The sequence below is a fragment of the Drosophila kikkawai genome, chromosome 2L (assembly GCF_030179895.1).
Source record: "Drosophila kikkawai strain 14028-0561.14 chromosome 2L, DkikHiC1v2, whole genome shotgun sequence".
Lineage (NCBI taxonomy): Eukaryota > Metazoa > Arthropoda > Insecta > Diptera > Drosophilidae > Drosophila > Drosophila kikkawai.
The window spans coordinates 28011967-28037762 of NC_091728.1; the positions used below are offsets into that span (position 1 = coordinate 28011967).

A 25796-nucleotide genomic window follows, 5' to 3' on the forward strand; every position below is an offset into this window, starting at 1 on the left:
GGCTAGCCCTAACTACTGCGCAAATGCCTACTACGAAAATGCCCGGAATACTCGCAGACGGCACTGTCGCGGCTATTTCTGGCGCGCAATTCCTACTACGAAAATGCCCGGAATACTCGCAGACGGCAATATCGGAGGAATTACGATCAGCCCTAACTACTGCGCGATTCCTACTACGAAAATGCCCGGAATACTCGCAGACAGCAAAATCGGAGGAATTACAGCCAGCCCTAACTACTGCGCAGATGCCCGGAATACTCGCAGACGGCACCGGCGCGACTAATCCTGTCGAGAAAACTACTGCGCACATGCCCGGAATACTCGCAGACGGCACGATCGGGGCTTGACACTTGTACCAATAATTCTAACACTTTGATTTCGAGTTACTTTACTTTTATTTGTCTGGATTTTTCCTTTCTAATCCCTATCTGTCCCTGTCGCACTCTTTATGCTCACCCTGCTTGCCGAAGCCAGTGTTTCTCTCTTGTCGATCGCTTGCTTCCACTTGCCGGCCACGCGTCGGTTAAATCTCTGACTTGGTGTTCTCTTCGTCGTTTTTCTCCGCTGGCTTCCAAAACTTCCAACTTTCCTCGCCGCGCACAAAATTTCAAGTCCCGGAAGTTAGTGTGGCTGTCGGTCTCGTTTCCAAGAAATCTCCCCTGTGGGATTTTATCGGGGATTTCTTCTTAGTATTTTCCATGACGTGATCGTGGTTGGTGTCCTGGCTTCGGCGGGAAGTTCAACTATTCTCCTGACTTATTCGATAGTTTTGGGTTGCCACTTAGGGCTAACTTAAAAATTATAATTATTGACTTCAAGTTTTTGTCTCTTAACCTACTGCCGTATATATATGCTTAAAACTATTGAATATGAACTTAACCTACTTAATCCTAACTATATACATATATGTAAGGAACAAAAATGTGAAGGCCATAAGAGTGGGTCTTCACACCCCCCCTTTACTTTGGGGTGGGTGAGAAGATGGTGACGCGCCCACTTCGGGAGATATGGACCCTATACGACCTGCCGTCGATCTTCTCCTGGCGTCTTATATCCTTAGTTCTTTGTAATCCCAGCTCTCCCTCTATCCAAGTGCGTAGGGTGACTGGGATTTCTCTTCCGGCCGTCTCCACTCGCCACTGGGCCGGGGCCACTACCATGGAGGGTCCTAGCCGCTCCACGGGTCCGGATCGCGGTGTCGGTTCAGGGGAGCTGTCCGTCGAGGAACTTCCCCTTGACCGCGCGGTTCGACGTCGCTGGTTAGGGCGTCCAGTGTATGCGATCTCTCGTACAGCTCCGCACGGGATCTCCTCCCTGGTTCGAGGGCCTGCCTCCACTCGCTGCCGGTTGATTCTGGCCCCGTTCCCATTGGGGCGGCGTCTTCTTTTTGTTGCTGGCTGCGGTTGCGCGAAGTCCGTGTTGCTGCCGTGTGCCCGGTCGCGGTTCTCCTGATATATGACTGCCCGTGCCCTCGCTGCTTGGCCCGATGTGCTGGGGCCGTCTAGGCGTACCTCGCCGCTGAGTCGTCGGGTGTCGTGGTTCGGCGGTGGTGCAGCCGCCCGCGCCGTTGCTGTTTGGCCCGATGTGCTGGGGCCGTCTAGTAGCGCCTCGCCGCTGAGTCGTCGCGTGTCGTGGTTCGGCGGTGGTGCAACCGCCCGCGCCCTCGCTGCTTGGCCCGATGTGCTGGGGCCGTCTAGGAGCACCTCGCTGCTGAGCCGTCGGGTGTCGTGGTTCGGCGGTGGTGCAACCGCCCGCGCCCTTGCTGCTTGGCCCGATGTGCTGGGGCCGTCTAGGAGCACCTCGCTGCTGAGCCGTCGGGTGTCGTGGTTCGGCGGTGGTGCAGCCGCCCGCGCCCTCGCTGCTTGGCCCGATGTGCTGGGGCCGTCTGGGAGCACCTCGCCGCTGGGTCGTCGGGTGTCGTGGTTCGGCGGTGGTGCAGCTGCCGTTGGCATATTCTTCCTGACCATGGTGCGGGGGCTGTCGTAGGGGCCTGGCCCGAACAGCTCTTGGTACGACGGCGGTGGCGTCTCTGGACGTGGTGGTACCTCCCTCCACAGGGGCGTGCTTCTGTCGTCGGAGTCAGAGACCTCAATGATCTCCTCCGTGGTGGCGCTGGACAGTCGGGTTCGCGCTGTGGCGAACGACCGGGCCGTGGTTTCCATTTCGTCGGCACTGGAGATGTCCTCGTACCGTGGCGGTGGGTTGGGCATCTCAGCGGTCGTCCTGGCCACTTCCCTGATGGAAGGCAACATGGCGTCCCGGTCAGACCTGCGGGGCAGTGTGGCCTCGGCGGAGGAATTACCCGAGCTGGGTAATAGTGCGTCGCCAGAGGATCCGCTGGATCCGGGCAGCAAAGCGTCGCGTGAGGATCCGCCCGAACTACCTGCGGTGGTGCCGCTTGATGTCTCGCTGCTTGCATCGCCGGTAGTAGTTGGTGCTGCGGTGTCAGCACGGGGTCGCTGCCGTGGCGGGCTCGGGTTACGGTAGCCCCCAAATCTTCCGTCTGGTTCCACTTCTCCCAGTGGGTCCCCTGGTGCGATGCAGAGATCGAGGACATCGTCCAGGGAGAGGCCGGTGGCCTCAGCCTCCAGGATCAGCTGATCCGGTTCCCAGAGTGGATCGCTCAGGAGGTCTCGTATCGAAGTATCCAGCGTCTCCTGCATCTCCGCATCGCTGTCCGTGTCCACGGTGCCCGTCACTGGGCGTCTCGGGTCTCTTGAACTCATGGCACTGCGGGTAAAGAAACTTAGTATATCTTAAATATTGGATATCCCTATGAGTGCGAATGACTAAACTAAGCCTAGCTCCTTCCTATGTAACTCGTGTTTTCTTAGTCTAACAAGGTTTTAGTGATAGTAGATAATAAAAAAAAAGTTTTGAGTGGCCAGTCATTGAATTCCCCTCGATGGGGAGGGACGTTGGGTAGTCGCGACTACCAGCAAGTGGCCCCTTTTCTCAAGACTTGGTCCCCTCGGCGGCAGCGGGTGGCTCGTCGTCGTCGGTATCCTCGTAATGGTATTCCTTTACGTCCCCTAGTCCGGCTGTGCGTCGTCGTCGACTCCCAGGCACCTGTAATTGTAAGAGATTAGGAGACAGGAACTTGTGAACCTTGTATGGTCCATCGTATTTGGCCGCCAGCTTTGCAGTGAATCCCTCTGAAGCCTTGGATAGTACGTGGCGGCGGAGGAGTACCAGTGATCCCACGGCCGGTCGCCATTCCCGGCGTCGGAGATTGTAGTGTCGTCTTTGTTCGTTGGATGCTCGCTCGCTGTTGTCTTTGACGATCCGGAACAATTCCTGCATCTGTTCCGCCTTCTTTCCTGGTGGTGGCTGATTCGACGTGTGACTCGGCGTGGCTTGATCGAACAATGTATTGGGTAGTCTCGGTTCCCTTCCTTGCATGATGAAGGCGGGGCTGAATCCGGTGGTGTCTGAAACGCTTGAGTTTATGGCCAGCGAGAGTTCGGGAAGTAGCTCGTCCCAGGTGTTTTGCTCAGCTCCATCCAAGTACAGGGCCAGCATTGTTTTTATGGTCCTGTTTGCCCTTTCCGTTGGGTTCTGTTGTGGCGTGTAGGGGGCTGTGTGCTGAAGTTCCATCCCAAGATTTTTGCAGAATGTTTTAAACGACCGGCTGGTGAACTGGGTCCCGTTGTCACATACGAATGTATGTGGAACGCCAAAGCGACTCAGAATCCGATTCCGGAACGATCGTTCGAGATGGGGTGTCGTCGCTTTCCGGAGTGGGACTAATTCTACCCATTTGGTGAATGCGTCCAAAAATACCAGTAACATGGTATTTCCATGACGAGAACGTGGAAACGGACCCATGAAGTCCGCACATACTACGCTGAATGGTTCTTTGACTTGGCGTGTTGACATCTGGCCGGCGGGTTTAAGTTGGCTTACCTTGTATTTTTGGCAGGTGGGGCACCGTCGTACATACTTGGTGACTTCCCTGAAGAGTCCTGGCCAGTAATACTTTTGCGCTACGCGTTTGCTGGTTTTCCGTGTCCCGAGATGTCCAGCTGTCGGATGATCGTGGCACTCCTGTAGGACTCGTTGTCGGTACTCCTGGCCAACGCATAGCTTCCACGGAACCTGGTCTTCCTCCTGGGGTGTATTCCCCGTCATTCGGTACAGCTGGCCTCCTTCGATCCGGTAGTCTGGAAATTTTCCCGGTTCCTGAGTTACTTGAAGTATCATCTTGCGCACCCATTTGCATTGCGATGGCTCTACGTTGGCGGTTGTAGCTCGCGAATCGCTGCGATCTTATCAGGATCAGTGTGGATCCCTGACTCGCTTATCACGTGACCCAGGTATTTTAGACTCCGCTGAAAGAAACTACATTTGTCTCGGTTAAGTTTCAGGTTAGCTTGTCGGAGTCGCCTAAATACTTCGCGCAGGTTTTCGATGTGTTCGTCGAGAGTCGTGCCAATAACAATGATGTCATCTAAGTACGCGAAGGCTGAAGGTTCTAACTCCGGGCCTATGACGCTATCGAGAGCTCTTTGAAATGTCGCGGGAGCTGAATGTAACCCGAATGGCATCACCTTCCAGTGGAAGAGGCCTCGTCCCGGGACGGTAAAAGCGGTGTATTCCCGGCTGGCAGGCGCGACCGGAATTTGCCAGTATCCACTCTTAAGGTCGAGAGTGGAAATGAATCGCGCGTTCCGTAAACGTTCCAGTATGTGATGAATTCTGGGTAGGGGGTACGCGTCGGGGACTGATCGCGCGTTCAGTTGTCGATAATCCACGCACATTCGGATATCGCCTGTCTTTTTCCCGACTAGTACTATTGGTGCACTATGAGGGCTTTTTGATGGCTCGATCCGTCCATCCCGCAAGAGTTCATCTACTTGTTTGTTTATAACCGCTTGCATTGCTGGATTTTTAGGGTAATATCGCTGCTTAATGGGCTTGTCATCCCTCATAACAATGTGATGTTCCGCGATATTAGAAGTGCCCGCCAGATGGTCAAATTTATCTAATTCGGTCTGCAGAAAAGCACTCACCCTCGGATCCATGGTGTCCGGTGCCGCTGTTAAGCTCGTGTTGGTGTCGATGCTGGCTAGGCTTTCCTCTCTTCGGATGTCCGTTGATGTTGATCCGTCAGGCCTAACGCCGTCTTCGCCTTCCACAATTGGTTCTCGGAACCGGACTTTCCTAGTTGGTAGAGGTGTCTCTGGTCCTTGTCGGAAAGGATTGTGTTGTCGAGCGGTCTGGCTGCTGGTAGGCAAGGCCGAAGTCCAGCTAGGTTGGGTCTCCCTTACCATCGGGTCTCCGTGTCGGTTCCGATTCCGTCTGGCACGATTCGGTCGTCTGTGTTTGACTGTGGGGGTCTCCTTAGTGTCCTCGTTGCTCCTGGGTATTCCGGGAGGATCAGCCACGCACTCCTCGCTCGGTGCGTCGTTCCTCGCCGACATCTCCGGGTTTTCCTCGTTGGTTCGCAGGATTCCAGAAGGAGCAGCCACGCACTCCTCGTTCGGTGCGTCGTTCCTTGCTGAATTTTCCGGGTTTTCCTCGTTGCTTCGCAGGATTCCAGAAGGAGCAGCCACGCACTCCTCGTTCGGTGCGTCGTTCCTTGCTGAAATTTCTAGCTTTTCCTCGTTGCTTCGCAGGATTCCAGAAGGAGCAGCCACGCACTCCTCGTTCGGTGCGTCGTTCCTTGCTGAAATTTCTAGCTTTTCCTCGTTGCTTCGCAGGCTTCCAGAAGGAGCAGCCACGCACTCCTCGTTCGGTGCGTCGTTCCTTGCTGAAATTTCTAGATTTTCCTCGTTGCTTCGCAGGCTTCCAGAAGGAGCAGCCACGCACTCCTCGTTCGGTGCGTCGTTCCTCGCTGAAATTTCCAGATTTTCCTCGTTGCTTCGTAGGATTCCAGAGGGAGCAGCCACGCACTCCTCGTTCGGTGCGTCGTCCCTCGCTGAAATCTCCGGATTGTTTTGTTCCTCGCTGGTCAATTCTGCCCTCGAATCCAATTGTAAGTGTTCTCCTCCGCAGCTAATGATGGCCTTGATGCCACAAAGGAAGTCGATTCCCAATAGTATGTCATCTAGCACCGTGGGCATCACTAGCAAGAACAGTTTTACCTGCTGTTGGCCCAGGTGAATGGTTACTACAAGGCCCCTAGTGAGGTCTCGGTGGGATCCATCCGCCAATCGGATCCGGGTGCGAATCTCTCGCCAGTCTCTTCCTCTTCCGATCTGCGCCGCCCGTTGTTCGCTAATGAAACTTCGGGTGGCTCCCGTATCCAGGGTGGCCTTAAACGTGTTTCCTTTGATGCGGACCTGCGCCTGGATCCGGCCCTGCTTTAGTCTTAGTACTTGGCTTATTGGCTTGGGGAAACTCCCGGGTTCCTCGGGCGATCCCCGCCTGCTCGAGGCCCGTAGCCGTTTCCCGATCTGCGGCAGCATTCCACAGTGCGAAGGCCACGTCTGCCACAGTCCCAGCAGAATAAAACTTGCGGCTGTCGGCATTCCCTTTGGAAATGGCCACTTTCCCCACAATTCCTGCAGGCGTTGAGTGCGTTGATCGGGGCTTCTGATTCCGGCATTATGGTCCCATGCTGTATCTCGGCTCCTGGTCCGTTCGGCCCCTCCGGGTTTGGGGGTGTGTGTACTCCTATCGGACCACCTGTAGATCCTCGGTGGGGTGCCCTGAATCCTTCGCGTTCCTGATTACCCATTTGGTTTCCTTGTCCTCGACTTCTTACGATCTCGAAGTTTACCACTAGTTGTGTCAGCTCGGCTAGCGTGTGAAAATCCTGACGCCGTGTGTACAGTTGGTACTCCGGCAACATATTTTCGTACACGCGCTCCAGTTCTTGCGCCATGGTGTATCCCGCTCGTTGCATGAGTATGCGGAGATCGATCAAGTAGAATTTGAACAGCTCACCTGGTCTCTGTGTATGCGTCCGTATCTGGTCTTCCAGCCTTTGGAAGTACCGTGGCGGTAAGAAAAATTCCAGAAACTCCTTCTTAAAAGTTTTCCATGTCGTGCCCTGCAGTCTGCTCGTTCGGAACCAGCTCTCTGCCCTTCCGGTTAGGAGCACTGGCATTGCCTGGGGTAGGGCCCTTAGATCGACCTGATACGTGGCTGCTCTTTCTTCCATGTGTTCCATAAATCGGAGTGGGTCGCCAGATCCATCAAAAGTAAGCCCCCATCGGGCCATCTTGTCCACCAATGCGGCGCAAGAGGTGCCTTCAGGTCGCGCGCTACGACGTTCGTCTACTTGTAGCAGCGACACCAAATTAGGAGCCGAATTGGTCCGTGGCAGCTGAAGGGTGTGACTCCTGCAGTCGCCCGATACCTTTTCGCCCGTAGGTTCAACCATGACGGTAAGCGGCGATTTTTGGTCGGGAGTAACGGCATTCCCGTATGCCGCTTCCATTTTCGCCAATTGTCCTTGCGTTTCTGGCGACAGATCCTCCCGCTTCGAAAATTCGCTGAGTCGTTGGCGTAATTCCTCGACGGTTCCAACGCTACTTAGCCCGAACGCGGCGGTCAGGGTCTCTAGTTCCTGTTTCCGACGATACGAGATCCACTTGACACCCATTACGTGAGGGTATATACGCGTGACGTTTGGATTCTCGACGATGGCACCAAAAAAATTCAAATATTGTTTCGATGACCACGGACTACTGTGTTGTTTTTTCGTTTGAAATGCCAGCCGCGAATGTTTAATTAATTAATTTTTTTTATCCGTATGATGCACATGGTTCACGATTTTTAATTGCACAATGCACGCGGTTTTATTCTTCGGCGACGAACGACTGTACTTGTTTTGCACGATGCTCACGATAAAAAAAAAATGTTCTTGTTGTTTGCTGGTCTTGACCGATGTTGACTGCTTGAGCTCTCACGAACGACTGTCCCGATTGCGATGAGTTCTCGTTGTTATATACCCGATGGCGGCGCGATCACGTTGCTTCTCGTCGGTTTTCGTTCGGACTCACGCACGTGGTTCTCTGCTTACTATGGGTATTATGAGCGTGCGATCTCAGAGGTTAGGTAGAGCCCTGTTTGTACTACTGTTACTACTATTACTACTACTTTTGTTAGTATTTTCCCCATTAAAATTCTTTTCTTGTTTTCGGATATATTTTATTTATTTTGCTGATTCCGAATTTTTCAATTTGACTTTTCTCTCAATGCATTCGAAATTTCCGTTCAACAACAAAATGTAACAAAATTTCTCCCAGAATTTTCTCTGTGTATTTTCCCCTTGACAGAAATTTTCCCAGTGGTGGAGAATAAAATGATCTAGTGGTTCTTTAGGCCACGATGGTTGGAATTTTCCCCTAAAGTTTCCTCAACTAGTCCCTGCTTCGGGCGCCAATCTGTAAGGATGCGTTTTGCTGGGGTCGGCGTCTCAGTCCGCCCAGAGTCCTCATCAGATAAATTTATTTATCTTTGAGACAGTTGAGGAGGGGTTTCATAATATTCTATTTGGGGAAAACTCGTACTCGGGTCACCGAGTCGCGTACCGTTGGCTATGCCACGACGGACGCTTATGGGGAAGATATATACGAATATGAGTATCTATAATGCCTATGTATGACTACGCTCTGGCACCATCGTAGCCAGCCCTGGTGGTACAAACTTTATGCGGGTGCCCGAAATACTCACGGCCGGCGCTGTCGTGGCCAATCCTGCCCAGAAATCTTTCTACGAAACTGCCCAGAGTACTCACGGGCGACATAAACTGAGGTAACACTGGTGGCCCTAAATATTGTCACAGGCTTGAAATACTCGCCGACGGTACTGTCGCAGTTAATTCTGGCCAGCGAAACCTACTACGAAAATGCCCGGGGTACTCACAGACAGCAAAATCGGAGGTAACACTGGCAGCCCTAACTACTGCGCAAATGCCCGGAATACTCGCAGACGGCACTGTCGCGGCTATTTCTGGCGCGCAAATCCTACTACGAAAATGCTCGGAATACTCACAGGCAGCAAAATCGGAGGTATATCGACCAGCCCTAACTACTGCGCAAATGCCCGGAATACTCGCAGACGGCACTGTCGCGACTACTTCTGGCGCGCAAATCCTACTACGAAAATGCCCGGAACACTCACAGACAGCAAAATCGGAGGTATTACGACCAGCCCTAACTACTGCGCAAATGCCCGGAATACTCGCAGACGGCACTGTCGCGACTACTTCTGGCGCGCAAATCCTACTACGAAAATGCCCGGAATACTCACAGACAGCAAAATCGGAGGTATTACGACCAGCCCTAACTACTGCGCAAATGCCCGGAATACTCGCAGACGGCACTGTCGCGACTACTTCTGGCGCGTAAATCCTACTACGAAAATGCCCGGAATACTCGCAGACGGCAGAATCGGAGGTATTACGACCAGCCCTGACTACTGCGCAAATGCCCGGAATACTCGCAGACGGCACTGTCGCGGCTATTTCTGGTACGTAATTCCTACTACGAAAATGCCCGGAATACTCGCAGACGGCAATATCGGAGGAATTACGGCTAGCCCTAACTACTGCGCAAATGCCTACTACGAAAATGCCCGGAATACTCGCAGACGGCACTGTCGCGGCTATTTCTGGCGCGCAATTCCTACTACGAAAATGCCCGGAATACTCGCAGACGGCAATATCGGAGGAATTACGATCAGCCCTAACTACTGCGCGATTCCTACTACGAAAATGCCCGGAATACTCGCAGACAGCAAAATCGGAGGAATTACAGCCAGCCCTAACTACTGCGCAGATGCCCGGAATACTCGCAGACGGCACCGGCGCGACTAATCCTGTCGAGAAAACTACTGCGCACATGCCCGGAATACTCGCAGACGGCACGATCGGGGCTTGACACTTGTACCAATAATTCTAACACTTTGATTTCGAGTTACTTTACTTTTATTTGTCTGGATTTTTCCTTTCTAATCCCTATCTGTCCCTGTCGCACTCTTTATGCTCACCCTGCTTGCCGAAGCCAGTGTTTCTCTCTTGTCGATCGCTTGCTTCCACTTGCCGGCCACGCGTCGGTTAAATCTCTGACTTGGTGTTCTCTTCGTCGTTTTTCTCCGCTGGCTTCCAAAACTTCCAACTTTCCTCGCCGCGCACAAAATTTCAAGTCCCGGAAGTTAGTGTGGCTGTCGGTCTCGTTTCCAAGAAATCTCCCCTGTGGGATTTTATCGGGGATTTCTTCTTAGTATTTTCCATGACGTGATCGTGGTTGGTGTCCTGGCTTCGGCGGGAAGTTCAACTATTCTCCTGACTTATTCGATAGTTTTGGGTTGCCACTTAGGGCTAACTTAAAAATTATAATTATTGACTTCAAGTTTTTGTCTCTTAACCTACTGCCGTATATATATGCTTAAAACTATTGAATATGAACTTAACCTACTTAATCCTAACTATATACATATATGTAAGGAACAAAAATGTGAAGGCCATAAGAGTGGGTCTTCACAAAATCGTGACCAATACTACTAAGGAAATACTACTACGGGTAGGTTCGATTGTTAGTTTATTGTTTTAGGTTTTATCTAAGTGTGAGTCCTACTACTGCCTTACAGAATTGACTCCTGCAACTTACGAATCTATCCCACGTGTCTGCGGGCGCTTAGCTGTAGATCGCGGTTGTTTTCTTGGCACTGGTTTTGTTTGTTGTCTCGTAGTTGGTGTCGCGGTGCGGGCGTGTACGTCGCGGGCGTGGACGAGGACGCGATATACACCGAGGCGGACTTGTTCGCGGAGACACGGCGGTGGGCACGTCTGCTCGGTACCAAGTTTTCAACGGAAGAGAGTGAATGCCGGAAGACGCGAGCTGTCATAGCTTTTGAGTGAACCGGTGGTTCGAACCGGTTCACCGAGAACTGATCTGGTTCGACTAGTTCGACTAGTTCGACTAGTCGATAAAGTACCCGATTCAGCAATCTCTGAGGTGCTGAACTTAGCTTATTATTTTAACTTAATTGTCCCTATTTTAAATATACTTCACGGGCGTTTTGCTTACGGCTCCAATGCCAACAAAAAGGGTTTTAATCATGATAATCGCTTCAGTGCCGTCTTACTATATAGGCTTACACTCAGGGTTTGCATTTACTACTCCATAGCAGCAAAATTCATAAAAATATTGCTATGCTATTGCTACCGCTCTCGCTTTGACGAGAGCCGTAGCAGAGCCGTAGCAGAAGATCGGCAAAGCCTATGCTCTGCTATGCTCGTAGTTTTTTCGCTTCAAAAACTAGCCGTAGCCGTAGCAAAAAATTGAGAGCGAGATGAGAGCAGAGCAAAGAGAATTTCGTCATATGCTACGGCTGCCGCGTGCCCCTGTTTCTCTCTCTTTCTGTCCTCCTGTGTTTTGTTTTTGTTTTCTGCTGCAGCGAGAGCCGTAGCATATGACGAAATTCTCTTTACTCTGCTCTCATCTCGCTCTCAATTTTTTGCTACGGCTACGGCTACGCAGAGCCTGCTTTTGAATTTTTTTGCTATAGCTATAGCGTAGTTTTTGAAGCGAAAAAACTACGAGCATAGCAGAGCATAGGCTTTGCCGATCTTCTGCTACGGCTCTGCTACGGCTCTCGTCAAAGCGAGAGCGGTAGCAATAGCAAAACGAAATACTACGGGAGTAGCGTAGTTTTTCAAACGCTGCTTACCCTATGGCTATAATATGGGGGAATATTTATATGCTTAACGTCTAGGACTTAATTTATCTGAGGGGTTGTGCGCCGAGGGAAAAGAGGCGTCACAAATTTATTTTATTATGTTGTATTATATATTTTAATTTATTCGATTTATTTTATTTTATTTTTTTTTTTTTGTATTTTTATTTTATTTTATGTATTTTTGTTTATTTTATTTTAGAGTTTTATCTATTTATTTAATTATTATTTTATTTCATTTATTTATTTTATTTTATTATGTGTCGGCGTGCGTACTCGGGGTCGCGTTTTTAGGATCGCGCAGGATCCGTTTTGTGCATTTAAATCAGGCGACAGGATCACGCAAAATCCTCTGGGTACCCGTAGTATTATTTAATTTTTTTCTAGGGATCGAAGGGACTCCCCGTTGAGGCTTGAATGCGACGGAGAAATGTTAAAAAGAAAATAATTCCTCAAAGAAAATTATTAGCCACGTCGAAAGGATATATTGATAGGCGTTTGTGAATGTTTCTCCAAGAAATTTATTTGCGACGACGAAAAATAAGCAAAGTCTTACGACGAGAGATTATTGATAATTGTTCTTTTGTTGGCTAGTGTAGCTTTTTTTGTCGGTGCCCACGGCAGCAGCGGCGCAGAACAAAACAAGAAAACTATAGTGGCAGAGGACGTTGCTCTGCCGGAGTTGACGCGGTCAGTGGCGTCGGTGCGAATTTCTAGCGGTGTAGCGATGCTAACTTTTGGCGGCAATATTCCTTGTGGGGACTGGAAAATTTTATTGTCTATTTCTTTTGCACTTTGTTTCGCTGCTACTGGCTGACGCCGATATGCCACATGTACATATGTATGTGCGAAGAAAAAACTGCCGCTAAGACCTAAAAATGTTTGGCTCGTGGGGCTTTTATCCACCAAGACGATGATGTCCTTTATGTCCTGAGCGGTCCCTGTTCGGGCGCCATGTAGGGAAGCGTCTCTGTGGCCGGGGTAAACCTCAGCGACCCAGAGTTCCCCTCACAATATTTTTTTTAATGAGATGCCCGAGTCATAAAGTGTCAATATTTATTTGGTTAGGGTAGAGGGGCGGTGAAGGGGAAAATTGCCGGCCGCGCGAAATAAACCCAGACACGACGAATCTACCTATGAAGCGGGACCCGGAACGATCAAGCGGCCAATACCCGCCTCCTCGCCCGAAATTCTCCAGCGGTGGGACGGGTGGTCGGAATTCCAGCGAAATTCCAGGAAAATCCAGCGACCAGCCCCGGATCCTCGACCGGAATACTCCAGCGGTGGGATGGCTCAGAGGGCTCGGAATGCTCCAGCGGTCACGCCCACGCCCACGGCCGGAACAATCCAGCGGCGGGGCGCCTCTCCAGCGGCGGGATGGCTCTCTTAGATGGGCAAGGGGAGGCGGGGAACCTGCGACCTCGCTCGAGAGCTCGGACTACTACTCCCGCCCGGCTTTTTTGAATCGTAACAACTTTCAACGGAGCGGTATATCTTAAAGATTGACATATATAATTAATATACGCTTCAATACCTTTCGTTTGATGTATATATTGTGTTTATTGCTTATGCTTATTACATTCTACAAACAAACAAGGATACCGAAATACACCGGTCAACTTAATATTTTTACGTTTCTCCCAAAATAATATTCAGAGAGTTCACCGTTTTTTCGATATCCGTAAAGTGATCTTATTACACAAAAAACAAGGAAGCTAACTTCGGAACGCCGAAGTTTGTACACCCTTGCAGATTGCAATTGGATCATTAAGAATCGAGCCATTCTGGTTAAATAATTAAAAAAAAAGAAAAAAGATATAAAAGTTGTATATTTATACATACCATACGTACCACAAAAAAAATGCTGAAAACACACACAAAACAGAGTTTCATAAAATTTTTCCTATACTTATTGTGTTTACAGTTTGACAGTTACAGTTTTACAGTTTCTCTACATTTACCGATCGCTTCTACAGCAGCTATAAAATTTATCGAACATTTGTATGGCAGCTATATGATATAATCGTCCGATCCAGCCCGACATATATAGCAGTGAGAGTATATAGAAGACTATATCCAAAGTTTCATACAGATAGCTTTAAAACTAAGGGACTAATTTGCGTATAAACTGACAGACGGACTTGGCTAGATCGACTCGACTGTTGATGCTGATCAAGAATATATATACTTTATAGCAGTGGCAGATCCACGGGAGGGGGGAAATTAGGGAAATTAGAAATTAGAAAGATTCGGGAATCTTCTGGATGATGACAAGAGCGTACAGAAATTGAAATTCAAAGTTGAATTGAGTTACTGGCAATGTCACTGGCAGCAGCAACAAAAAATTGAAGGTAACGAAATTCCAACTTCTGCACTGGAAACACTAATAAAATGTGATGTCGGCATATTCCTAACAATCCGCACCTATCTCCGAGTATTCTGTACACTTCCCGTAACAAACGCGAGCTCTGAACGTTCTTTCTCTTATCTTCGCCACATCAAAACATGGCTTAGGACGACCATGCTTCAAGAAAGACTAGTTGGATTAGCGTTGCTCCATACGCATCATGACATCGAAATCACCGCCGAAGAAGTCATCGAAAGATTCGCAAAACTTGGCAGCCATCGTTTTGCGTTATGAAACACGCAATGTAAAAGCATTTTTCGGTTTGAATTTCGAATAAAATGAGCCCCTCTGTAATGCAGGCATATAGTTGACTTTTCAAATATAACCACTTTGTTTACCTAAAAATTGGGATGGATCATTTATGTTTTATAATTTGTACTGTATTTTTGTCGCAATAATAAGTTTGAACCCCAAATCGAAGAATAAGTTCAATTTACCCCACAAAAAACTTAATTTTCTTCTCGCAGGTCTCGTCGCTCTCCATCGCCATGATCTCGCTCTCATACTCAATGGAATGACTTTCCTGCAAATGCCTTCGCAGGTTGGTTATGTACTGGCCTTTGAAGAACCGATTGCAAATGTTGCACTTTGAACCATTTTTACTTGGATCGAAAATAAAAAATTCGCGGACAATTACTTCACGTTTTCGACCCATATTGATTAAAGACCAAATGACAAGAAATTCCTGAGTAATTGTCTCAGTATTCTTGTTTGTTTGTGTAACGGTGAATTTTTTGTTATATGCACTTATGTACATACATGTAATATATATTTGTGCATAAGCCATAACCACAATATATAATATAATATATCAAACGAAAGGTCTTGAAGCGTACATTATTTATATATATATATATATATATATATATATATATATATATATATATTTATATAGTATTATTTTAAAACTTGAAAATGACAGTTATGACTCAACTTTAATATAACAATTTAAAAATAATAATTTTTCTACCACTTTTTTTATTAAAATTTAAATATAAAAGTTAAACAAATTGGTTATAAAAGTTTGTTTATTTTTAAAAATTCCTTCAAAAATTATGGTATACCTAAATTTTTAATCTTTCCAACTCATTGTTTTGGGAGTAACATTTATTTTACTCATAACTCTTATTTGCGATCTCTTTTTTTTCTGGTACATTTTTTCCTGTCCTCCGCCTCAAATATAGTCCATTTATCGAAGTTCCCATATGCCACACATAGAAACACCCGACACATAGCCGCCGGTTTATATATGTATGTAATTTACCAAACACATGTTACTTTTTGACAAAGCAGTGGTAATTATAAAACCTACTTGCCTTAGCTAAATGGACCTATACTTATAACTCAGAACATCACTTGTATAATAAAGAAAGTCAGCAACGTTTGCTTCATTTACAGCGTACTTGTGCGACAGAGGCTCCGCAGAAATATTTGTTTTAGTTGAATATCTGCTGTTGATATGACAAGGTGCGAGTGTATATTTATTTTGGCAGTATTCTGCATGAACCTGGGGCAGTATACAGCAACAAAAGATGTTTATTTTAGAACAAAGCGATATTTAATATTTCCTCGACAAGCTCCAACGAGACATCAGGTAAAATTTATGTTATTAATATACTTCATAAACTCATCCTATAAATTTTATATATTCTTGTGCGAGCGATAAAATAACAAGTTAATGACTTGCATGCCCTTGTTTGTTTCTGTTTTAAGTTTTATTACTATGTTGGAGAAAGCACATTGCTTTTTGTATGCTTTTAAAGTTTAGAAAAAATATAGCTACATTTTAGGTGCGTAAAACGCCTTATAGCCTAGTTAGGAGAATAAAACTAAAATTTCAAAACCCAAGAACAGGCTGGAGGCATGAGGCATGCATATACATTTTCGAAATTGTGTTTAGCTTGTCCGTATTAAGGACTGATACGATTATTACAGGGTGACAATAAATAACCCGGACAAACATTTTTGATGATAACTTTTTAAGGAACTGTGTTTGAGAAAAAATGCAGATACAGAACTATTAAATATGTATTGTGTTATTGTGTATTTGTAGTCCATCGGATTAAGATCTGGCGAGTAAGGTGGCCATTCACTGGATGTGATAAAGTCCGGAAAATTGGCTTTGCACCAGTCCTGAGTCAATTTGGCTCTATGGGCTGGCGCTGAATCCTGTTGAACCGTCCACTCCGTATCACCGAAGTGCTGCTGGGCCCAAGGAAGCACAACAGTTTCCAAAATGTCCCGGCGGTACACTTCCTGATTGATTTTGACCCCTTGATCGATGAAAACAAAGGGGGTTTTGCCGGTGGCGCATATTCCTCCCCAAACCATTAAAGACTGCTCACATTGACGGCGCTCGATTATTGCAGAGGTACCTGGAGCTTCAGCCGACCAGCTTCTGTCATTTTGGTGATTGTGCGCCTGTTGGATGGTGAATATCTTCTCGCCCGTGAAGAGAATGCGCTCCCATTTTTGACCTGCGGCCCGACGCTTTAGCTGACGGCATCTTTGGAGTCTCACGCGCTTATGGTCACCCGTAAGAAGCTGCACTTTTTGGAGCTTGTAGGGCTTGAGATTAAGTTATTTTTTTTTCAATCAACCGAATACTTTCTCGATTCACTCCGATTTCACGGACTATTTTTCTGACCGAGACTCTGCCATTACGAGTGATCCGCTTTGGCGATTTCCTTATTGAAACAGTTTTAAAATGGCACAACGATTGTTAGACATCCCGAAACAAATATGCAATTGATGGATTTAAATTGATTTAAATGCTAAAAAACACTTAAAACAAAGTTTCAATACTGTTTAGAGGAGGCATTAATTTATGCCACCTTTTTTGCGAATATTTAACGAGAGAGAATTATGCGTGTGTCAGAACGGTGTTAAAGGAAAAGCCGAAATGTGGTTCGATTTCAAATGAGTTTATTGTGGGAGAGAGCGAACGAACTGCTCCGTACCAGCGATCAAAAGCGAATGTTAATGATGAGAGTGCGTAGGTCCGAGAGAGCAGCGAGCGCAGTCGCTTATCTCGGCTTATCTTATGCAAAATAGATAATTGGGAGCTTTTGTTTACATTGTTGTTGTCAGTGATGCTGACCAAATGGCAAACAATAAATGATTTTTAAATGATTTTAAATTGAATGCAGCGGCTGCTCCCGACAAATACATTTATTTCACTTACATATACTTATTATATTTACAGTTTGACAGTTACATTTTTACATTCGCAGCTTTACATTTTTCTGTACGCCTATCGTTTCTTTGGCAGCTATATGATATAGTCATCCGATTTTCATAAAATTACAACAGAAATTCTTAAAGAATAATAAAAACACATATCTCAAAGTAGATGAAAATACGTTGAAAAACAATGAATTTAGCATTTTTTTTTATTAATTTCCCGATTGTTCATATTAAAACCGAAAGCCTGAACTAATAAAAAATGGCCATATCTCAAAAAAGAAAATGAGGATATGTTGAAAAACGCCAAGTTATAATTTTTTTTTTAATTTGATAATCATTTCTACGGCAGCTTAAGGATATAAACGTAAATACGACCCGTTCCGACATATGTATATAGCAGTGAGAGTATTTAGAAGACAATATGCAAAGTTTCATTCAAATAGCTTTAAAACTGAGGAACTAGTTTGCGTAGAAACTGACAAACGGACGGTCATAGCTAGATCGACTCGGCTATTTGGGTGACCGGTGCTGTTCTCGGTACTATTTTCGGAAGCAATGAGTGTGTTTGGGTATGTTTGTAGTTAGCCGTATACCAATGCAGAATAGCTGTGATAACGAGATTTATATGTCCATATTTATTTATACGTTAATCAACCATAACAATGATACATAACAACAAACGATAAATAATAATTTATAATTTACAAAGCCATTTCAGTTATTGGTGTAGGACTCGAGTTCTTTGCCTCCCTCTTAACCAAAGGTCATTTGGATGCCGTCTCTTCAGCCTTCGTCAGGTCATGGGGATGGCCATGATTCCGCTAGGTGGTTGGTATGGGCCAGAAGCCGTTCATTATATAGACTTAAGTACCTGTTGATCTGCTCCCTCGCTGTTAGCATTTGGAGGTCGTTAGCGATGTCTGCATTTCTAGCAAACCAGGGTGGATTTGTGATCGTGCGCAGCGCCCAGGTTTGGACCCTTTGCACTTTAATGACGTTAAATTCGGACTCAGTACCCCATATCTGGATGCAATAGGTCATAGCAGGGACAACTATTGCTTTGTAGAGCAGCATTTTGTTGCTGAGGCTCATTTTGCTTGTGGACTTTAGCATCCAGTTTAGCTTTCTTAGTTTTCCACGGCATGCTGTTGCTATTTTGGTGGTGTGCTGCCTCGACGTGAGCCGCTTATCAAGGATCAATCCCAGGTATTGGGCCTGAGGAGATTGAGGAATTAGCTTGTCCTGCAGGGAACAATTGCAGTGTTGCGACTTATTTCCATTTATGGATATGTTCCACCTCTTCGTCCACTCGCTATATATGTCCAAAAAGTTTTGCGGTTTTCTAGCAGCCTCGATTCGTCACGCTGAATTTGCGATAAAGGCTGTGTCATCAGCATAAGTTGCATGGAGTGTTCCGGTTCTCTGGGATTAGGCAAGTCAAATGTGTAAAGGGTGTATAACACAGGACCCAAAACACTAACTTACAGTATGTCACATCAACCATGAATTTTTGCTCCAGCAGGTACGATTTCAGAAGGAGGTATTGAGCAGCTGGTAGGAGTTTTTAGCTTAAAAAGCAATCCATTGTGCCACACTCTATCGAAGGTTTTCTTTACGTCAAGGAAGATAGCAGAGCTGTACTGACCTTTTTCTAAAGCATCTAAGGTATGCTGCGTTACTCGATAAGCCTGCTCTGGGTTTCCATGGTGATTCCGATAGTCGAACTGATGATCTAGTTTGGCATCCTGAACACTTCTTACTGCCATCAATCTGCTAAGAAATATTCTCTCGAATATTTTATAGAATGTTGGCAGCAAGCTTTTTGGCCGGTAAGACGCAAAAAGGTTTGCCTGGCTTTGGTATCATCGATATCACTGAGCACTTCCATTGTGTGGGAAGTGATAGATAAACTTCTTCCGGACTTACAAAACGAATGGGCTCTATATATGGGCAGGAAGTATTAAGAAAAGCCAGTTTTGCTTCCACGTCCTCACTTTTACCAAGGTCAAATAGCTGAAATCGACCAAAAGCCACAGAAATTTCTGCATCCGATCTGCACCAAGTGTTGTCAGCACGCTTTATAGGGATTCTGCGTTGGGGCTGCCGTTTTACTGACCTTGCTGCTTTTCAGAGGTTAAATCCATACGGTTTTGTGGGGTCTGCATTGCGTAGTAGATCTGAGAAATAATCGTTTTTCGTTTCATGCAGCAACTTCTTTAGATCGACTTCAGCGCGACGATATCGACGCATTTCCGCGAATGTATCGTAAGTATCGTGAATAGATGGCTGTGGCGCCTCTGTCGAATTCGTACAACCCATTAAAAACTGATTTGATGTTAGGGGTTCTTCGTATACATGTGTGATTGGGTGGATTGATACTGTGCAACGTTTTACTTAATAATCGTTGCATTTTTCGTATCAGCATCTCCCAACATCCTCCGGCGTTAGACTGTAAAGGGCAGTTGAAAATCCCTTTAATTCCCTTTTGGACTGCTTCATTTTCGATGGTATCTTGATCTAATAAATTTTCGTTGATCTGTATCTGTAAAAACATGTCCCGAATATCTGCAGTTACACCGACTTGATTTTGCTTAAGCTGCATTAGAATTGATATGAGGAGTTTTAGATTATCAGGACCTTTAAGTAGCGGCCTTCGACTTCAGTAACTGGATCGAAAACGATGCGCATCTTATCTGGCTTGTGAACTGATTGTACCGAAAAATTTGGAATGTAGCAGACGAGTTTGGACGTATACGTAATTTCCGGGAAACTTAGTTCGCGAGCATAACCCATATCGACATATTTTTGGTTATTCTTGATTAGCTTTCATCTTCTTTTCGACTCCATACAAACTTTTTTCAACCATTGTGTAACTATCTGGCATTTTTACATTTACCTTCCACCGTAATTCGATTATAAAATGTTTCCCATGTGTTTGTTTTTCACTCATCAGCTCTTTTGCTCTTGCATAATCAATTGATTTTATGGGTGGTAAGTTAGTCATTCCGAAATTCTCAGATTCTGCAACAAACTCTGAATTTGGACCATCTTAGCTTTGTATCAATAGCTACTGGTTTTAAACTTCCTCTTACAACAATCCTCTTCGGAAGACCTAAATGGTTGTCAAGTGCGATGAGCAAGACTGGTTCAGTGTCACTGTAATCCAATATAGGTACATTAGTACATCATGTTGATTCTTTGCCAGCGACTGAGTTGGCAAATCGAGACTCTTCACAGCTTGTACATCGCACAAGGTCATTTATGCCAGAAATTTCAAATCTGACCTTTTAGACATTTCTAAACTTTTTCTGTTATCGTACCACTGCAGGGTTATTGGACTTCATTGGCCTTCTAGTCCCAATTGGTCAGGAACAGCTTCCTCCAACAAGGTACCTGAACTTCTGTCATCGAATATTGCATAATTTTCTATTTTACCCTGGTTTCCATATAATAGAACTGGAATAACCTTAAACAAGTATGGAGTTTGTAATGGTCGCCTTAATTGCAAGAAAGTTTTCTTCCATATACAAAGGTTGGGAAAGAAAAGATTTTTATTTTGACTTCGATTTTCAAAATCCCGTCATATCCCGCCTTTGTAGGACCCACTATTCTCATAATTCGACAACTACCTGTGAATGACAAAAAAAAAAGATTAATCTGAATGCACCCCTTCGTCGGCTTGAGAACCGATAAAAAGCTCTTAAGCCCAGAAATTGGTCTTTCCGTTTTAAGTCGTGCCTACGAGCAGTTCAATCGCTCTTTTCTTAATTATTATTTTTGCACGCTGCCAAAAAAATTGGACATTAAAGTTCAAAGTCCAGGCATACAAATCTGCTCGCATCTCGCGATACGGAAAGTGCTCCGCTATTCTGTCAGCTTTATTACAACTTTCGGCTGCTGGTTAAACCTGCACGGTAAATATTTTGTGCAAATGTTGGAAAATATAAATTCTAACCTTTGACCCTCTAATAGCCACTGGATCAACCAATAACAACATTTTTCGTAATCGTGGCCGTAGCCAAACTCTTTCTTGCCAACCTGTGTTGCAAACCCTTGTTCTTTGGCAGACCCGAAAGATCGACTTACGTAAGTTGTTCAAACATGAACACGTTTATATATAAGAAGCATCTGTTAGCGATTAAGTCCATACAGCAGTGCACTGTCTAGCACTTGTGTGCATAGCTATTTGAAACCGCCACTTGGGCCTTTGTAATACAAGCAACCCGAAATATGACCTCCTGCGAGCGGTCTGGGTTTGTTTAAGATATGTGCTATCGGGGTGACTGTGTGCACCCTTATCGCACTTAGAATATTTCTCACGATCGGGAACTGTCCGATGCGTGGGTCTAAAACTAAAAACAAAATACATTCTCGTGAATGAAATAAAATCAGTTTGAAATATTAACTCGGCAAATGAAGACGTGTTCTTATTTGGGCGCTATTCATAAGTTCTAAAATAACCTGTCGCTTATACTCTTTTAAATGGGAAAATTTCTTTAGATCCTCGCAACAACGTTCTTGCCATTGGAAAACGAAAAGCCTTTAGAAATCACGAAGAAAAATCAAATCGAGCAAACCATGAACATGCAAATCAAACAATTAATATTTAGTGCGAACCGAGACTCCAAACAAACGTAATTGTGACCGTTTTAAGTCGAAAAAAAAATATATAAGAATTTAAAACATGAATTAAAGCACGGCCTGTTGATGTGGTTGTGAAAAATATGAGAAAAAAAGTTACATTAGTGTAAAAAAGAAAACTATGAAGATAAACAACGTACACTGAGAAAACAAAGATGTACAATTATTTCTTACACTTTAAAATTTAGTTCTTAATGTTTATTATTGTTTGGGAACGAGACACCCTGTATTGGGTTTCGCTCTCTTTGTTTTGATCGCACGTTATCATTATAAGTGAAAAAATAAAAATCAGCGATTAATGATTATCTATTGATTTTAATATATTTCGCTTGCCATTAATAATTATAATTTTATATTTACTTAATCGCTCAAAGAATAATAATTATTATTTTGAGCGAAAAAATTTCGATCAAAAAATAATGATCATTTTTTGAGCGATATTTTTTCGCTCAGAATTTCGCTCAATGTGTATTAACTTCTTTCTGCGAGGATTCTTCGAAAAAATTTTTACATGCTTATATGAATCGAAAACAGAGAAACCCAAAAAACTGATTTTTAAATTAAAAAAACATTTTTTTAATACCCTTTTTTTTATTTTATTGTTTTTTAATACTTTTTTTAATTTTGTAATATAATTTCTTATGAATCGAGAACCGACGAACCCAGAAAATGCATTAAAAAAATACTATAATGATTTTGTAAATAAGAATTTTATTTATTTAATTTTACAAAAAGAAGCTTCTGCAATGAATCTGCAGAAAGATTGCTTCTTAAATCGGTCAGCATCAATTTAAGAGCCGAAAATGACCTTTCCACGCTGACTTGAGTTGAACGCTGACTTGGCGTGAACAACTTTTGCCAGCATAAACAAATATGGTAAGGTAAATTTTTTAGTCTCCCAATACTCCATAATATCCATATTCAAGTCAACTTGCTTTGGATTGTAGTTGTCAATCTCTAGCTTGGCAGCCTTTATCAGTTCACTATGGCTGTCTTCTGAGTCTTCGTCCCCTGATGCAACCTCAATGGAATTAAGGAAGTCAGTTACCAGCGAACAGGTATTCGATTCCTCAATCGATTGCAGACTTTGGACTGGCCATTGCTGACTTGATGATGGCCCAGGACTATCAAAATACCGCGGTGCCTCCTATGAACAAAGAAGTTCAGAATTGTCATCAAAAAATTAACGGAATAAATATAATGTTGAAATATAATTACCTGCGAATCCATCTTCAGAATTCGAACTATTAAAAGCTTCAGTTGAGCTCTGGCCTGCATCAAACTGATAGGATTCTTAAGCAAAACCCTTCTTATTCGAGGGTCCAAATATAAACTGCAGACGACAACGTTGTTTTCTATAAGAGATGCCTCTCGAGATTCGATGCACGACTTTAGAATACTGCCATTTTTCTGCTTTACAGCCCCAACAGTAAGTTTTAGCCCTAACCACAGATTGTAGAAGTCACCCATATATAGTTGTGTGCTCTGCAATTTCTGTGTGGCAATGAAAGCTGGCTCTAGAACTTCAACTAGCCCTTTTAGATCTTCCTATTCGGTGTCTGTGAGCTTTAGATTAGGGTCCCAATGCTCTTCACAAAACTCTTCAAAACTCAACAAATTCTTGAGTATCGAATATGATGAGTTCCAGCGCGTAGGGACATCTAATTGAGGGTATGGCAGAGTCTTTTCAATAATTAAAGGCTTGTATGCAGGCGTCCTTAAAGTTTTTACGGTCTTACGGGCTTTGTCAATTACTTCAAGCGACTCAAGCTCCTTAAAGAAGTCCTTAATAGCGAGTTGTAAAGTGTGCGCAGCACATTTAACAGCTTGGATGCTGTGAATGCGTAAGCCCTTCAGAAGATTTTCATCATCTAACCATTGATCGTCTTCATCCGCCAAGTCATCAGAAGACTGATCAAGGTCATCTGCTTCAACCGACTGGCTTAAGAGCTCAACGGCCTTTACCATGTTACGTCCGTTGTCTGTTGTGACGGTATATATTTGGTCTTTGGTAATGCCAAAGCTATTTAAGAGGTATGTAACCTCAGCACACAAATTTTGGCTCGTATGTTTTTTATTAAGCTCTATAAGGCCCAAAGTAAAAACAACAATTTCACTGCCATTATAAAATTGCGCATTGACTCCCAGAATACCTCGATTACATCGAGTGGCTGTATCCATTTTTAATGAAATTATTTTGCCTTTTAAAAGACTCGTAATTTTGTCTTTTATTTTGGCACATTTTTTCGAAACAACATCCATAACGTTCCTGGAATTCACAGCTGGCATATTCAGACCGGAAAAAATTTGCGCAGTCAAAGTTTTAAATGCTTTGCAATCTAAAATAGCAAATGGCATTTTCTCGACCGTCACCAGATCAACGCAAGCCTCTTTCACGGCACTTTGACTCATAGTCGAAGAAAACTTTATAAGTTTTCCCGGAATATCCTCTTCCTCTTGCTGGGCCAATTCAGATTGATATATTTCGTTGTGCTTGGATTTTAAATGCCGTTCCAGATTGCAATTATAGTTTCCGGAAAATGTCTTATTGCATACTTTGCACTTCGATAAGTTTTGTCCCACGTCGAAATCAAAAAAACTCCGCGAAACATAACTACGTTTACGACCCATTTTTTTATTATTTGCAATTTTTTAAGCGAGTACGATTAGCGAGCGGTTGCTTGTAAAGTTTAACTGCATCAACTGCCAAAACATACAGGCCTGCTCCGGTAACCGTAAAATTTTTTCGATTTCGTTTTGGGCGAAATCGAACTGTTTTTGCTAGAGCTTTGGGCATTTATGTTGTAAACAAGACAATGATGAGCATTAAAATAGGTACACTTATATGCAAAATAATAATAAGTAAAATTAAAAATATAAATTAATATTATAAAATGAGTAAAATTAAAAAAAAAAAGTATTTAAAGAAATTTTTTTTTATTTAAAAATGAGATTTTTGGGTTCGTCTGTTTTCGATTCATATAAGCATGTAAAAATTTTTTCGAAGAAACCTCGCAGAAAAAAGTTATTACACATTGAGCGAAATTCTGAGCGAAAAAATATCGCTCAAAAAATGATCATTATTTTTTGATCGAAATTTTTTCGCTCAAAATAATAATTATTATTCTTTGAGCGAGTAAATAAAACTCAAAAATTAATAATTAAAATTGGTTTATTATATAAAAAATCTAGATTTCAGCAATCTCGATAGAGCATCCAAATTGTAGCCGATTGGTATAATTCGTTTCTTTGTGCGACTTTTCCAAGTGCATGATTTTTTTGTTTAAAGCAGGGGTGCCCAAACGTTGCTTATGGCAGAGCAACGCACCAATACACATAAATGAAAACACAAATACATTTACGCAAAAGTTTTTTTTTACTTCAAATTTCTGCACTGAAAAAAATGAAAGTAAATTCAAATTAAGATATCGAAAGTAATAAAAATACATGAAAATACATTTTAACAATGCATTGGGGCTCACCATAGCAATTTTTACAAAATAAAAAATTAGATTCTGCAATATCAAACATCTTGCCCGCAACGCAAAATACAACTGATTTTTCGCGATGTACTTTTTTCGGCGATCCAACAACAATTTACATTCGGACAAGCGAGATAACGGTGAAGCCTATGAAAGTGTTGTTGCCGAGATCAACGAAGACGTGGAGAATGAAGAGAATTCGCAAAATTGTTTGTGTAATCTGCTTTGCTTATGGAGTGAGCCGTGCATGCATACGGCGATTGCTCTGCCTATGCTAAAGAGCAATTACAAAAACAATGCGAGCACAAAGAGCTATGGGCTGGGCATGACTGGTTTAAAGAAAACATTGATAATCATTATTTACGGTCCCTGGTCGTAACAGTGAAGACGGCCCATGGATCCTACAAACGCCCAATTACCAAAATTGCTGTCTTGCCTCTGTGCTGAAC

General features: G+C 44.2%; 2 protein-coding genes across 4 annotated transcripts in view; one reads left to right on the plus strand and one right to left on the minus strand.

Annotated features, from left to right (window-relative positions):
• Positions 1-226: 226 nt before the first annotated feature.
• Positions 227-8005, minus strand: LOC138929624 (nuclear pore complex-interacting protein family member B13-like). Of its 3 annotated transcripts, none has more exons than XM_070289023.1 (2): positions 7973-8005; positions 227-2730 (listed from the first exon to the last, which is right to left on the minus strand). In XM_070289023.1, exon 2 carries the CDS (start codon positions 2724-2726, stop codon positions 960-962), a length of 1767 nt encoding a protein of 588 aa, XP_070145124.1. In that variant the 5' UTR covers positions 2727-2730; positions 7973-8005; the 3' UTR covers positions 227-959. The 3 variants fall into 3 exon arrangements, with proteins under 3 accessions (XP_070145124.1, XP_070145123.1, XP_070145122.1); XM_070289022.1 differs by lacking the exon at positions 7973-8005 and adding an exon at positions 5013-5097; XM_070289021.1 differs by lacking the exon at positions 7973-8005 and adding an exon at positions 2796-2923.
• Positions 8006-15539: 7534 nt separating this feature from the next.
• LOC108079048 (uncharacterized) overlaps positions 15540-25796 on the plus strand; it is a 34562-nt gene continuing 24305 nt past the window's right edge. Inside the window, exon 1 of the mRNA XM_041776194.1 lies at positions 15540-15632. Coding sequence (XP_041632128.1) covers positions 15540-15632 — 93 coding nt within the window. The remainder of the gene's footprint in view (positions 15633-25796) is intronic.

Excerpts from the sequence above, each read along its gene's own strand:
- LOC138929624 (XM_070289023.1), bottom strand. The coding sequence starts at position 2,726 with ATGAGTTCAAGAGACCCGAGACGCCCAGTGACGGGCACCGTGGACACG.